The 16,126-nt window shown below is 36.9% G+C and overlaps 1 protein-coding gene across 1 annotated transcript in view; it reads right to left on the bottom strand.

The window, feature by feature from the left end:
* TAF1B (TATA-box binding protein associated factor, RNA polymerase I subunit B) overlaps positions 1-16,126 on the bottom strand; it is a 46,981-nt gene that overhangs the window by 5,120 nt on the left and 25,735 nt on the right. Inside the window, exons 6-11 of the mRNA XM_082480941.1 lie at positions 8,533-8,680; positions 6,215-6,392; positions 5,865-5,911; positions 2,966-3,056; positions 2,436-2,506; positions 98-323 (exon numbers count right to left, since the gene is read on the bottom strand). Coding sequence (XP_082337067.1) covers positions 98-323; positions 2,436-2,506; positions 2,966-3,056; positions 5,865-5,911; positions 6,215-6,392; positions 8,533-8,680 — 761 coding nt within the window. The remainder of the gene's footprint in view (positions 1-97; positions 324-2,435; positions 2,507-2,965; positions 3,057-5,864; positions 5,912-6,214; positions 6,393-8,532; positions 8,681-16,126) is intronic.

Raw genomic sequence — 16,126 nt, 5'->3', positions numbered from 1 at the left:
ACACACCCCACATTTGTGATTTGTAAAAATATATATGTGGCACTTTATTTTCAGGAGAACTTTCCAAAATGTATTTAACAAAAATTTGAATACTTACTTCTCATTACATAGTTTAACTGTACACAGCCAATAGTCAGGGTTCATGGCTGTAAGTAAACCACATTTTTCTTGCAAAATTCCCTTCAGGCTATGCCCGTGAAAACAATTCCCATCTGTGTTTTCTTCAGACCAACTTAACTGAAAACTTGAAGGATTTGGCTTTTCAGCAGGTTGCACTGAACCGGACAGCTTACCAAACTGATTTTGTAAGTTCACAACCATTTCTGTACAAATAGAAACAAACAAACAAACAAAAAAAAACAAGGCAAAAGGATTACGTAGTAGAATACTGTTTAGAGGTAATTAATACAGGATGAAAATACAGTATTTGTGCCTTTTTAATTTTTTTTTTTCTTTAAATCTCTGTGTGGAATACTGAGAAACCTTAAACGTCTGTATGTTCTCTCCCCCATTTGATCTAAAATTCACCTCTGTCACATGCTTTAGGGAAAGATTTTGAAAGATAATTGAAAACACCATGTCTTTCATACCTAATGCTATTAATACTGGCGTACTCCAAAAATATTCCCCAAGTAAAACATATAAAATCCATTTGATACTGCTGGTATTTTTATTCCGATAGAAAGCACGTGCCAGGATGCCTTTTGCTCTATTTACCTGGTTGTATGCTACTACACAGACGGGCTAAGATTTATTGAGTAGTTTCCTGTGTATCAGAATTAAGGAAGCCTGGTTTCATAGACATATGGATTTAAGGTTAAGTTTTTCATAGTGCAAATTTCAACTGGGAAAGGAAAAAAAAACAAACAAACAAACCAAAAAAACCACTCCATCTTTCCCCACTGCTAGTGAAAGAATGACAAACTTTCAGATGTTACTGAGGCTGAGAAGGGAAAGAAGGTACAATGATAGATCAGCACACAACATATGACCACCTAAGCCTTGTTTCCCTAGGATAAAAAAGCAGGTTAAAAAACACTGTTGTTGGAGCTTCAACTTCTTTTTATGACTTGTCTCTGAATAAACTCATTCATAAACTGGAAAAAAGACAGAAAAGACATCCTAAAGTAATCCAAGGACAGGGAAGCTTATCTTTCAAGAGGACACGAAAATCTACCATCAAAAAGAAAGGCTGAGGAAGGTTCCCGAAAACCTGTATCTCGCATGTAAGTGTTCTAGAGCACTCTTTGTCTCTACTATTTTAAATTTGTTTTAAGATGAATCTTTCCCAGTTGCAATGGCATTATGTGACATTCCTCCCTGCAACAGCCAGCGGTAAAGCTCCATAATCTAAGTGGTCCTCTTCTAGCTCGAAGAGAAGCAGAGCCGGAAGTGGAATCTAGAGTGCCACAGAAACGATGAACAATGAATCATTATTCACTTTTGCTTATAAACGCAGGAACTAAAGTATATCTGAGGAAATGATCATCTTGAAATAAATAAATCTAAACGTGTTTTTACACAGAACACGACTTGACTGTAGGATCAACCCTACTGAATTTTGAAGAGTAAGAACATTTTAAAAAACCCAACTGCATCCTTGAAAGAGAAATCCAACATGAGTTGTTCAAACCAAATATGATTATACAGCTTGTCTAGAAGTCGCTAAACCAGTCACTTCCAGAAACTGGAAGAGTATATAGAGGGAAAAATATCACTTGCCACACTTAACATCTCCCCAAATATCTGCTGCTTACTAGATACTATTAAATGTAGAACGAAGAACTTTGGATCTAATTTGGTTGAATAAAATTTTGGTTTTCCATATTTCCACAGATAAGTGTTTTTTTTTGTTGTTTTGTTTGTTTGTTTTTATGGTAACATAAAACACAGTAATTTCTTATAAATACTACTAGAGCTACTAAAATAAAGTAGATGCACCTGCATTCTGACCACGTATAGCAAGTTATTCAAGTCAAGCCCCATTCAGACAAGCCTTCCTCACTTTCCATAGAAGACTAGTAGTAGGAGACAAGAGGGACATGCAAGGTCTACCGATGGACATACTGGGATATCCATACCAAAGGATACAAGGAAGTAAAGGAGAAAAGCAACAGGAAAGCTATGGAAGACCAACAACAAGTCATGAAGATCACAGTTATATAAAAGCAGCTAACAATCCAGTGAAGATGACGACAGTAGGTCATTAGGAAGACTGGCAAAGGCAGTTTCAGTTAAGCATGAGGAAAATGTCTGTTTGAAGAATTCCAGACACAGGTTGTAAAATAGTACTACATAAATTGTACCCAGAGATGAAAGAGAGAAGAGAAAGTATTTTAAGATGTAAATGTTATCATGGTCAGGGCTGCAAATTTTCTATGATGGGAAAAGTTGGAGCAGATTTCTGACTTGCTGGGAAGACAAAGTTTACTCACGTCTTCTCTTAAGAACTTTAGATTTCTTCTTGGCTGAATAAAACAGTGGCTTTTCACATCTCCACAGATACCTACCAGTAAGAGACATAAGAACTGTTAGGAAAAAGAATGCTGCATCAAACAAGTAAAAGAATAGTAATTTCTTACAAATACTACTAGAGCTATCAAAATAAAATAAAAATAATCCAATGGTTAGTGTTATCAAAAGCCACTGCCCTCCAACACATCTAGGAAGTCTTTTTTCAGAGTAGGCAAACTGAGGCACGTAAGCCTCAATTTACTGTAATCAGTTATTTGTTCAGTTGTATAAGCCACTTGTCACAAAAAGTGAGCATTTAATGAATAGGCTGGATAAACATTATGAGTGTAAATAGAAAATTAAGATAGGGATTTAATTGCTCTAGTCACCCAAGCCTGATGGATGGAAGTGTGGAGCAAATTCTTAACCTTTTTAATTTCTGTGGGGGTCAGGATTTCACATACAACTTTCTACCTCAAAAAAAAAGAAAAAGTACTTAAAAACCTCTTACTTGGCTCTTTCTTCATCCAATTTCTTTTGTTTCACATCCAAGGAACATTTTATAACCTGGTACCACTTTTTGAACTCAAAATATGGACCACCTGAATAAAACATTCACATTTTAGTTTGGGAGGAAGTTAAAGAAACGTGTAATACACAGAAAGTGGTCTCCTGGCAGTTAGACCCTGCATCTTCCACCTGTATGCAAACCTACCCCTAATTCTATGTGCTTTAAGAAGACACACTTGATCTAACAATTCTGTAAGAAAGAGAAATGCAGTGAAAGAACAGCATGTCATATAAGTAAGTGCAAAGAAGCTCCTTAATTTAGAATAGATTTCATAGATTTAGCACAATTCAAACCTTTTTCCCCCTTTCTTAACGTTAAACCTAGAAATTACCCCTTCTCTACCAAATGAACTAGATCTCCACAGTGTGAAGTGGCATTCACCTGTTTAAAAGTTGACTTCAAGGGATTAATGAAACTCTACATCAAGCTTAGGTTTAAACAAGTAAGATCTAAGCAAGCTCAGATGTAAAATTTTACATAGTTTCATCAGCTTCCCACTGTTTATCCTACTATCCATGAAATGTTACAGGGCACAAAGAATGGACTAGACAGTTGTATTCACTTTGTATCAGCCTCCCATGTTTTTGAATGCAGCAATTTCACTCCATATCTGAATAAATATTTATCAGCACATGCAAAAACGTTAAGGCATATGGCATTGTAGCAGCCCAGTTATCATCGATGCTCCAAAGAGGCACAGGACTGAAGTAGACCAACTGGGTACAGTAAGTATAAGAATTCCAAACAGAACTATGGTGTAGATTTATATATTTAAAATATAATCAACTCTTATTACCCATAGGTGGATTATCTGCATTCTGAATTAACCAGGCTTTGCATTTCCCCATCACCTCAGCTGCCCTGCATGCGATGCTTGCATTGTGCTTAGCTTTGCCAGCTAGCTGTTTAAACTGTTTTGAAGGTGAATATACTGTTCTTATAATGAAGCTTATATACATTTTGTACTATCTGCATTTTTGCTATTCAAGTTACCCTGGCACAGGATGTCTTAGATGCTAGAAACATGGATGGACTCAAAAAGCAACCAACAAATGATGGGAAGAAAGACCCTTCAGTAGTTCTTAAAATTCAAAGGTGTGGATACGACTTCTTTTAACTCCTTAAACCCAGAGATTTAAGTAAGTACTCCTAAACTGCTGGTGCGGCAGTCGGGAGAGAAGGGAAGCAGAAATTTTTATTAAACTTCCTATCAATTATTAAGCATCTGTCACAAGCAAAACCATTGTCAGAGACATGATGATATGCTATAACAACCATTTACCTGGCCATTACTGCTAGTCTGATGTTCATATAGCTGAGCTGGCTGGAAAATACACAGCTCTGTGATGCACACATACATATATACAGCTCAATCACGTTTTATTTGAACATAAACAGTATTGTGTATGTGTGCAGTTCATAGAACATAACACACACAAACCTACTAGGTAACTACAACTATCTACTACTGTACAGCTTCCAGTCTGTCTTGAAAAACTGTAGGAGCTGAAATACTATTTTTTTAATTAAAAACAAAAAAAAAAACAAAACCCAAAACTAGAGAAAGGATAGTTAAATTGAGAATGGAGTCAACATAAACTGAATCTTTAAAAATAAGTATTAACCATTATTCATTTCAGCAAGCTAAGTTTGAGAAAATGCCAGAGGCAGTTTTGAGACCTGGCACTAATCAGTGCTCTAACAGAAATTCTCACATCAGCTCCTCTGCGCAGCTGCTCACCGTCACCCCAACATTTTAAGGATAGCAACAACATAGCACAGCATATGGATCATTTTGCACCAGCAGATTTTAAATTAAAAAAGTGGACAAAGAATGAGCTGTTAATTCCCAAGGGCAATGAGACTTGTTAATAGGGGAGAAACCCCATTAAGACATTAATGGCTTTGAGCCTCAGCTTGTAAGCAGTTGCACAATTTCTACTTGTCACTATCACGTACTGCAAGTTTTCAAGGGAAATGAAAAGGAAAAAAAAATAAGATCCAGAATAAGTTTGTGTAACTACTTGAAAATGAGAATTACCAGTTTTAGTTAACAGTGATGACTATCTCTAGATACAGCAGTAATTGTGCTCATGCATGGCTAACACTGCTTTTATTATTGAATTAAATTTTTAAAAAGTAACAGAAAGGTCAAAATGGACCCAAAACTGGATGGAAGGCTTAAAAGATAAACCACTGTAACACATCTTTGATCTTATCTTCAACTGCAATCTAGATCAGGCCATGGAACATCTTCCTGAAGATTTCTAATCTTTGATTCAGTCTTTCTGCCCTCAAAGAACCATGTTCACACCATTATCTTCTCTATCTTAATTGCTGCTAGCTTTTCCACACTCTCTCAGGATTATTTGGACTAAGAAAATAGATTACATCTGAAATATGTTACACACTAAGACGTTTTATTTAACAAGACTAAACAAGTTTGGATTTTATCATAAATGAGGTTTGATGCCCCTAATAAGTGTCTGCTGTTTACGATCAAAGTGCGTTCCCTCTTTACTGCATATCCATTCATCTTCACCAACCATGCATAAAATTCTAAAACAAGAGGCAAACATGCACAAGGAGAAGCAGAAAAGTACCTAGCAAAATGTGTACCAAATTCCCCTATCCAGTACAATAAGAATCATACATGTAAACTGAGACGATTTTATGTGAGGAAGATGTACTGTTTTCTTTGAATAAAGATTTGCCCTAAAAAAAAATAAATGACAAAACCACGTTTTAATGATCAATAAGACAAATCCTTCTAAGCCTGATTACAAAGTTATTTCATTTACAAAATCACAAGACTGCTTCTACTAGAATATTTATGTACCTTCTTTGTTATTTTTATTTCTTTCTTCAGCAAAATCTGAAAGTAACCTGAAAAAAAAAAAAATCAGGCTATTTTGTAGATCCAAATACTGCACTTTTCACATATAGTTCAAATACAATCCGCAAAAATGACACCCTAATTTTATTCCAAGTTTCAGATTGAAACTGATGATTTTTAAAAAGAAGTAATATATAATGTCTAAAATGTCTTAAGGTGTATGTTTTATGCTACTGAACTTAATAAAAAGTCAAATACTATAAATTTAATATTACTAAAGAAAGAATGATCCAAGACGATCATTTGCACTATTTGAAATTTGGGCTTTGCTACAGATTTGCCTGTACACTTACCATTCATAGTGATCATCTAATAAAAACAATAATTTGAGCACAACTACAATCACTGCCACAGCAAGAACATCGTATTTCACGTTTCTTGTTGACTTATTTCCAGGCACTAGAGTCAGGAAATCTGCTTCTCCAATACAGATCTTTTTCACCACTCGACAAGTCCATTTATGTAATTCATCTGATTAATGTAAGTAAAAATATAAAATGAGTATGTTGACACAAGACAGAAGTACTTGTACAGTGCAAATATGTTGTTCATTTGAGGAAACAATGCTTACGTCTTTCAGGACCATTAGACAGCAATTTTTTTCAGGTTGAAAAGTATTTTTTGGTATTTTTAAAAATACTAGGCAACCTTCACTGTGCTTACAGGGAAATCAGTCGTGATTTATTATATATTCATACGGTGGGGGAAAAAAAAAAAAAAAACCAACACATTTTTCCATTTTGGTGTTACTCGAATGATGTTGTTAGGTCATCTGGAACACTGTTGTGGGAAAGAATATTTTAAATCTACATAAATATAGTTCCAAAAAACCCCCAAAACCAAAAGCTTGTCACAAACTTTTTCCTGCATCTTGACTAAACACCCATGCAAGGATGGATTGAGTACTGCAAAGAGGAACGGGGCTAATTTTAAAAAAGTTAGTTGGGTATGAAGAGCAGCCTAATCATGGCAGGGCAACGCTCGCTGCTATCCCAACAAAACCCGGCTGAGGTACAGACAATCCCAGTCTAGGTTAAAACCGGCATTACATTGTAAAGATGCGTTATGTCAAAAAGGTACAGCTACAGCTCCAAAAGCAGCAGTATGATATCTATACAGTCTCTTACTACTCTATGCTTATTTTTCACAGATACAAATCCCCCAAATTTCTCACCTTTCCTGTTCAGCAAGAAATACAGGAGTTGATTACATCACCATCAGATTCCACAAAGGTTAGCAATGTATGACTAAGTACAACCTTAATCCAGCTATACTTTGTACTCGCTTGCTGCTTACAAAGAGTTCAGTAGGAACTCATTTTTAATCCTCTCATACATAACAGTAAAAGTTAAACAAAATCTGGAACCCAAATTTTCTTATAAATACTGTCAGTATATTTTCTTTTATTTCAGATACTTAAAATGGCCTTTTCGTTATTATTTAATGTCCTCAGAGGCACTGCCAATTCATTGCTTAATTTATTTTTAGGAGTTGTTAGACAACAATAGCAGTCCTTTTTCAAATTGTAAAAAAAATGCTTCTACATGGTAAAAAGTTTAGTTGCAAGGAAAAAGCAAAGGACAATATATTCTTCTTTTACAGTAATTTTCTAAGAGTACTTAGCTTTGTATTTCTCTGTAATAAATCTGAAAACGCCAAATTTCTAGCTGCTTCTTTGATTCAAGTGATACTTCTAAATCTGAAACATAATGTGATTTTCTATAGGCTGTAGCACTACACTGGTGTAAAACTACAAAATAGGAATAGGAATCTCTACACTGGAATTTTAGCCCTAAATCTGTTGTTTACCTTCTTTTCGTTTAACTGTGAGTACAAAGAAAAGCCAAGCAGCTTTGTTCAACATAACTAACTGCAAAATAAGACAATAAACCCCTCCAAAATATTAAGTATTGGAATGCTTTGAGGGAAAAAAAAAATTAATTTAGAGGTTATTTGTCTGTAGAACTCCTCTTCAGTGATAATGGCGTTTGATAGGAGGTACGGTAGCCCAACAGACACAGTTCACATACTATGACCTATTGGTCTTTCTCTGGCAATTCAATATTCAAGAATTAACTTAAGGAAAACCAAAAATATTCAATATTTATGCAATATAGGATTTCAAAACTAAATTGGAATTTAAGTGAGACACCAGCTGATTTGTAACACAGCATCGCATGTTAATACTAAAATTAATGCTAATATGCAATATTCTAGAATATATATACACACTAATATATGAGAGACAATTCCAGTGCTAAGCAATCAGGTCCCAACTTCATGAATCATTTAGCTAAAGTTAATAAATAAAGTGACTTCAACTAGTGCCTCTTAGTTCACATGGATACTGAAAGATTTGAAATGAAGTATCCACTCCACAGCCTTAGAGAGCCAACACCAGAGTGCCCCCGCATATCTGGGCCTATAATACATACTCTAAATGTTTGATGAAGGTGCTTTCTATAGAAATTATCTTTCAGTTCAAGCTTAAATGGGTATAAATCAGAAGGAAAAGAGCAGCCACTTTTAAAGTAGTAATTCAAGTCTTTTTTGCTAGAGTTTAATAAACCGAAGAAAAATTTTATCAGTTCGGGTTTGGGAAAATATTTACCAGGTAAATTAGCTTCCATCAAGTACTTCATGCACAACATGTCTGGATGAAGAAAGCAGCTGTCTGTTATATCTGGAAAACGAGGGAGGTCTAAAAACGCTGCAAGCTCAAGCATTTTCTTGTATACTTCTTCGTATACAGGCCACGACTGAAAGACAGGGTTAGAGGATGTTACACATTTGCTCTATTACTGTATTTGTTATTCACTTTAAATTAGTTATCGATGTTAAATACTCTATTATTTAACGCAGAATTACTTACACCGTCTCTTTTAGCACTCTATGACTAAACATACATGCAAGAATGGAGCCAGACTGCAGTACTGCAAAGAGAAACATGTGCTAGTTTCAAAGCCTGTGAAATATATAAGGAACAAATAGAAAGTGGCTTCAGACCTGCAACCAACCCACTACCTTTTTTGTGAAGTGATCAGTATGTCTCCAAAATCAAAAAAGCACTGGAAAAAAAAAATATACAGCTGCAATGAGGGTGAAGTCTCTAAAGAGCTAAGAGATCACAGAACCACAGAAGGGTGGAGGTTGGCAGGGACTGCTTAAGATCATCTAGTCCAAGCCCCCTGTTCCAGTCAGCTACAGCAGGTTGCCCAGGACCACGTCCAGTCAGATTCTGAATATCTCCATAGGCGGGAACTCCACAAGCTCTGTGGGAAATCTACTCCAGTGTTTCACCACCCTCGCTGCACAAGTTTGTACATTTTTGTTATGTTTAAATGAAATTTCTTGTATTTCAATTTGTGCCCATTTCTGCTCATCCTGTCACTGGATACCACTAAGGAGGATCTGGTTCTTCTCCTTTGCACCCTCCAGTCAGGTATTAATATGCACATCATACCCCTCTGAGTCTTCTCCATCTCCAGGCTGAACAGACCCAGCTCGCTCAGTCTCCCCTCATTTGTCAGATGCTCCATTCCCTTCATCATTTTCATGGCCCTTTACTGGACTCACTCCAGTATGTCCATATCTCCTTTGTACAGAGGAACCCAGAACTAGACCCAGCACTCCAGATGCGTCTCACCATTGCCGAGTAGAGAGGAAGGATCACGTCCCTTGACCTGCTGGCAATGCTCTGCCTAATGCAGCCCAGGATGACGTTAGTGGTCTTTGCCACAAGGGCACATTGCTGGCTCACATTCATCTTCACAGCATCTTGTCCACCAGAACTCCCAGGGCCTTCTCTGAAAAGCTGCTATCCAACCTATCAGCCCTCCAGCATGTGCTGGTGTCTGCGGTTATTCCGCAATACATATTTATCAACAAGAACATGATCGATATGAGGCTGACAGGCCTTTAGTTCCCCAGATCCTCCTTCCTGCCCTTCTTGAAGACAGGGGTGACTTTTGCTTTCTTCCAGTCCTCAAGAAACTCCCCCAGTCACCATGACTTTTCAAAAATTGACAGTGGCCTTGCAATGACATCAGCCAGCTCCCTCAGCACTTGTGGCACCATCCCATCATGACCCATTAATCTTCATAAGTCCAGTTTGTTTAAATATTCCTAACCTGATCCTCCCTCCACCAAGGGCAAATTTACCTTCCCCTGGATTTTTCCATTTGTTTCAGGGACCTGGGATTGCTGAAGGCCACTCTTTATCAGCAAAGACTGAGGCAGAAAAGGCATTCATCACCTTAGTCTTCTCCTTGGTCTTTGTGACCATGTCCCCATTCCCATTCAGCAGCAGGCCCATATTCTCTGGAACCTTCCCACAGAATCTTTAATATAATTTAAAAAAAAAAATATCTAATTCCCTATTTGCATATTTGTTCATGAAAATAAAACTGCAACTTTCTTTTCAAAACTATTGACTGCATGAAGAAAGTTCTCCCAACTTCTACTGAGGTTCTCCTGCAAGAGGAGAATATAACTTACAGTCAGATTTTGACATGCTCATTCACAATGAACTCAGCAGGACCTGCTGAAGTTTGCATAAGTATGGACTGTAAGACTTGACCCTCATTTCTCCATACTTTAACTGTTTTATTAAACATTCTTAATTCTTTATATTTTAAATGATTAAGAGGTAAATTCAAATAAAGCAATAATTTTCAGTTGCTCAGGCTACTTCACCATTTTAAACATACAAAAAGCGATGCTTTTTCTGCTTGTGTTGGCTGTTCTAATTCATCAGAGCACTTTGTCATGTATTCGTATTAATCAAATCAATTTGTGCATAAGACACCATAAGACACTTTGCTTTCATAGCAATTGAGCAGGGCTTTACACTTTGTGCATAGATTCAAAACTTTGCTGAACATGAGTGAATTCAGGCTTCTGTTTTTTCTAGACCAGATTAAAAACAGAGCAATTATATTTACAACAACAGTAAGACTGCAATAAAGCGTTTTTATTCAATCATTTGGTTTCATCTGTCTTAATAAGCTGCATAGCCAATGCTCAAATTTTATTGTTTTGAATGACTGCCAACATTTCCTTTTTTTTTTTTTTTTTTTTAAATGATCTCCCCTCTAACTGCAATTTGGACTTGCTTAACTGTGTGAACACATGCTTAAGCAAATGAATAATTCTGCTGTCACTTACTGTTACACATGCAACTTTTTGTAACAGTTAGGAAGTTGTATCCTGCTCATTATATTTTCTAAACAGTGTTAAAAATTGGCTTAGACTGCTACAGGACTATCTTGAGAAACAAGAAAAACACGCATTACGAGACTTCTACAGAAGACCAGGCTCACAGTACTTTCCATTCCTCTTAAAAAACAATGCTAAATTGAATACCAAAAAAATCTGGAACAAAACCTGAATCATACGTAACTTCTCTTGAGCATACTTGGAGAAAAATTAAAGCCCCAGATAATTCGAATAAAAGCATCACATAAATACTATTCCTAATTATATATAAAGGAAATATGTTTTTCCCTTTAATGAAAAGCAGTTGAATTAGTAGCTTCTTAATAATATATTACAGATGAAAATAAATTAAGACACGTGATTTCAGTCATTTGAAGCATTCCCATTCTCAAACATTGAACTATCACCTGTGAAGTTATCTGAACAGTCTAATTTAACACAGAGGTACTTTAAGGAATATAACTCTTAATTGGAGGGCTCAAGGTAGGCACCTTTATCGCCTTGTATCTGAGCTTCTCTCACTGCATCAAGCAAAGGGGAGAGCTTTCCTATCCTAGGTACGAGTGAATCTTCCCTTCCTCCTCAAGCCCAACACCAACTTTTGTTTCAAAGCTTTCATTGGCAAGTTAAAGAAGGCAATTGGTTCTTTTTCAAAATGGCTAGGAAACACTCTTTCCTTTGCAATGACAACTGATGCTTTCTTTTTTTTTTTTTTTTGAAGAGCAAACAAGTGATGTAAAAACTACAAATAAAAACTAATGCCAAGAGCTATCACTTGGCTTATTTTAGAAAGGATGTTAACAGACAAAAAATGTTTTTAGTTGATGTGTGTTCATAAAGAGATGCAAACACAATTGGATGTGCAGATCTAGGAAGGGCATACTAATCCACCATAAAGACCAACCAAATCAATCGCTACCTTCCAGGGCTTAACCCCCTAAGCTCAAAAGCATTCACTGTAGTACTCATGTTTCTACAATACAGCGCTGAGTCACAACGATGCAAGTTGAACCAAACACCACGCTTCCAGGAGTACGCAGTAATCTCTTGGACTGTAAACTGCAAGCATAAGCTGGATCCAACCTGAGATCACATCTCAGTAGGACACATCATAGCAAAGATCTGAAGGCTGAAAGGTTGAGGACTGCAGAGACTGTAGAGCATTTCAGTAATCAAGCACTGATAATTTTAGCCAGTCACTACATACCCTGTTTAATTCTGAAAGAGCTGTGAGTTCACAGAGCAAATCTCTTACTCTGCAAAGTTTCATATGTACTGGGAGAGTACTGTTCCCAACCAACTTGGGAAAGCAAGATCCAGAGCTGGGGCCTCCTTCAGGTGAAAAAACCCCATTATTAAACCCCCAGGGAGGAGTACTTGGACAAGAGGGGACAGTGTTAGATCACACGCCACACACTCTCTAAGTATAACTTTTGCTTACCCAATCATAAATGAAAGAATTTTGTGTTGCATATTTTCAAGTTGTGTTTCTGTGCTAAATATTGGGGCAACTCCCCTGTCCATCAGCACGTGAAGTTACTGAGCTCTCACCTTGTTTCAAGAACCTGGGAAACACTCCATATATAAAACTCAGTTACAAACCCTTGAGGGCACTTAATAATTTCAGGAAGACTGACAGAAAACCTTTTTAAAGTAATGCCACCTGCTAGCCTTTTCAGGTGTTTCGCAAGCTGGGATTTCTTCAAGACTGATCAACAATGCTGACATAGTCTATAACTTGTCTAGATTGGGTACAGAGGTTACCGAGAACTTTTCTTAACTGTTTTGTCTTTAAAATCTTTGTATCTTATTCCCACAAATAAGGTAACTTCAGGTCTTCTCCAGAAAGCAGTATGGAAGATGAGTACTACTTGAGAATACTTTTTTCTTTTCTTTTCCCTCACCCCTCATCTTCAACTGAGCATAGGAGGACAAAATACATACTGTTGAGTCAGTGAAGAAGTGTCTAGAACAAGATTTTCATGATGATAAATATTCATTAGACTATTTAAATTGGTTGCCTTTATCTTTGAAAGTTACATGGAATTTTTCACCTGTATTAGAAAAGAACAAGCTGGTTTTCAGAAGCAGATGAGCCAAACTATTAGCATGATAATCAGATCACAGTAACAGGTAATTGTTTTGGGTAAGCCAAGATTGCAGCCTCTCCTACTTGTTTGGACAATATCAGAATGTTGCTGATCAACAAGTAGAAAACAGTATGCATTGGCTGGCTTTCTAGATTCATTTGCAGGCTCCATAGCTTCTTGTATTAAATGTGGTCTGACTGACTTTCTTCTTAGATGACTGTATAGGCTGTTTTCTTCTGTATCAGGACAACATCCTAGCAGCCATTACTTACATATTCACAATTCAGTTTATTTTATTATGATAATGTTCTAGCCTTCCTGAAAAGAATTATAGAGTTGTTTTAAATTCTCCCTTCTGTATTTTTCCCCTTCCATCTTCCTTTCTTGTCCAGTACTTTTTTTGCAGCATAGTTCTCTTCCTTGTCATCCTTCTATCTGTGAATTTCCATCCAGAAAACCCTTTCTTCCTATGCTTGCACATTCTCTAAGGCTTTGCCTTCACCTCTACTGCTTATGTTCAGCAGTGGAGATCTTTCCTAAGTGAATCTTTCAATTCAATCTTTCAATTCAATCTTTTCAATTTCAATTCCAATACTGGAATCTAGTAAGGTCTGACTTCACTTTTTCATTATTGGCTTTTTGTTGGTTTCTGGGAATCTTTGACATCTGAAGTTTGGATATAAAAACCAGCATGGCTTTATCATTTTTAAGATGACCAAGTTTGAAAAAGTTAACCAAACTTCTCAGGAAATGGACTAAGAAAGCAATTTAACTTGAAGATTTGAAAAACATCAAGTTAGGAGGCTTGAAGAAGGAGTTTTTACAACACAATTCAGAATTTTGGTTGAATCCTTGCATAAAGCAGGATGTGTTCATAAAACAAAAGATATTTATTGTAAATGAAATAAATCAAGTGGATGCCCTAATGTGTGTAAACATCTTTGAATACAGCCTACATTGAAACACACATTGCCAGGAACCCAAACTAGCTTTAAAATTGCATAAGGTAAAATTAGGTACCAACAACAAGCACAGCAGTCAAGTGCTCTATGGAGCCTGATTCACCTTACTTTGCTTCTGCTGCTCAACTGGTTCAGATATATCTGGTCGTCTGCAGCATAAGCCTGATGTGGGACGACACCAGCCGCAGTGCACACAGCTCTTACATAAAAGAATTGACAGTAAAGACAATAACTGTATCAGCTGTGAAATTTACACCCAAAGTAGTATTGTAAACTGAATGAAATGACCTTGTGAACCAATCATTACGTACTACATCCTTAATGTCATTGGCTAGCCCAAACTCCAAGATTACTGAAGATTTTTTTTTCCCATGTTTTGTGTGTACTTTCACACTACTACCAATCTGGCTACCTCCCATATAAACACGCACCAATGAATCTTGCTGATGTATATTTTTTAAACAACATTTTTCTCCCCCTTGCCTAACCTCTGTTCACCTCTCAGGGACCATCACCATTCCACCTGGAACAGTAGCAAATTAATGCAAGAGCCATCACACACAAATTAAACGTGCTTTAACACTGTGTGTTACTATGAATACAAACTTTAAAAAATAAGCAGCACTCACTAATATTTTATTCCCCAGCCAGGTTAGATCACAAAACTAATGTAGTCAACTCTGTTGCACAGTTAGATTCTGTGGAGTCTCAAGCTAAATTTTTCATGAACGCCTTCTTTGCCAGAGCACAGGGTATACAGAAAAGACAGGCGATGTAAAGGCTGAGCATTGTAAGCACTGTTACCACTGCTGTGTAGAAATGTCCCAGACTTGTGAATTGCTGGCAAGTGTGAAAGTATACTGGGGAGAGCCACTGCACCCTGCTCCTACATCCTTTCCTAAGTAACCATCAGAAACAGGAGATCAGAATCAATGAGCTTCGAGTTTGACTCGGTACAGCCATTTTTATGTCGACTAAATGAGTGGATAAATTTCTTCAAACCCTGATATCCATGAATCACATACAGATGCTGATGTAACAGCGAGAGGGTGTGCCTGGAATTATTAAAAGGGAACAAAATGACAAGAAGAACAAAGACGGGTGAAACTGCTACAACTCCATTGAGATAACTGCTAAGAAATATGCATCTCATGACACTTCTTCCACTAGAAAAAAAAAAACACAAAGAGATCAAGCACACCCTTACAGTTGCTGCTTTACAAGCCTCTCACCAAGCAGAAAGGATAACTGAAAGGTTAACACAAGATAATGAAATCAATTTGTCCACCATGAAGCCAGGCAAACATGTTGCCCAAATTATCTGACTGGCAACAAATGGGCAGAAGAGGCAGGGGGGGAGAAAAGTCAAGATACCATTTGAAAACCATAGAAGACATCACACTGGCAGCCTCTCTCTTGCTCTCTCCTTTGATAACTGTCTCAGTTGAAACAGCTGCTACATCTTAAAATCCTGAAATACTCCTGATCATTGTTGCAGAGGAAGTGAGAAGGATCTTTGTATAGGAAAAAAAAGATTAATTTTAGAAGATGACACAATAAAAAAATATTTATGCATTTTTGAGAGAAAAAAAATCTAGGTGTGTTAGGATATTAGACTGCATTAAATTGACACAGGCAGGTTTTACTGAAGAATTCATGATGGCATGTGGGTGAGCAAGCAACCCACACACAAGAGAAAAAGCTAACTGAACATCCAGTACAGTTGTACTCCTTTACTAGGGGAGGGGGGTGGAAGAGAAGAGATTTTCATTGGATGCGTAGCAGACTTTCTAATACGCTATTTTCAGAGGAAGACATCTTGTTCATTACATGATTCCTGGCTAAAGTGGTTTTTGAATAAATGAGTTTCAATATTATTAAACCAACAGAGACACGTGCTTGAGCGTCAGCTTGATCATGCTCACAAGCTAACTCT

Source organism: Vanellus vanellus, assembly GCF_965231255.1.
Source record: "Vanellus vanellus genome assembly, chromosome: 3".
Lineage (NCBI taxonomy): Eukaryota > Metazoa > Chordata > Aves > Charadriiformes > Charadriidae > Vanellus > Vanellus vanellus.
This window is presented reverse-complemented; position numbering and strand designations above follow the sequence as displayed.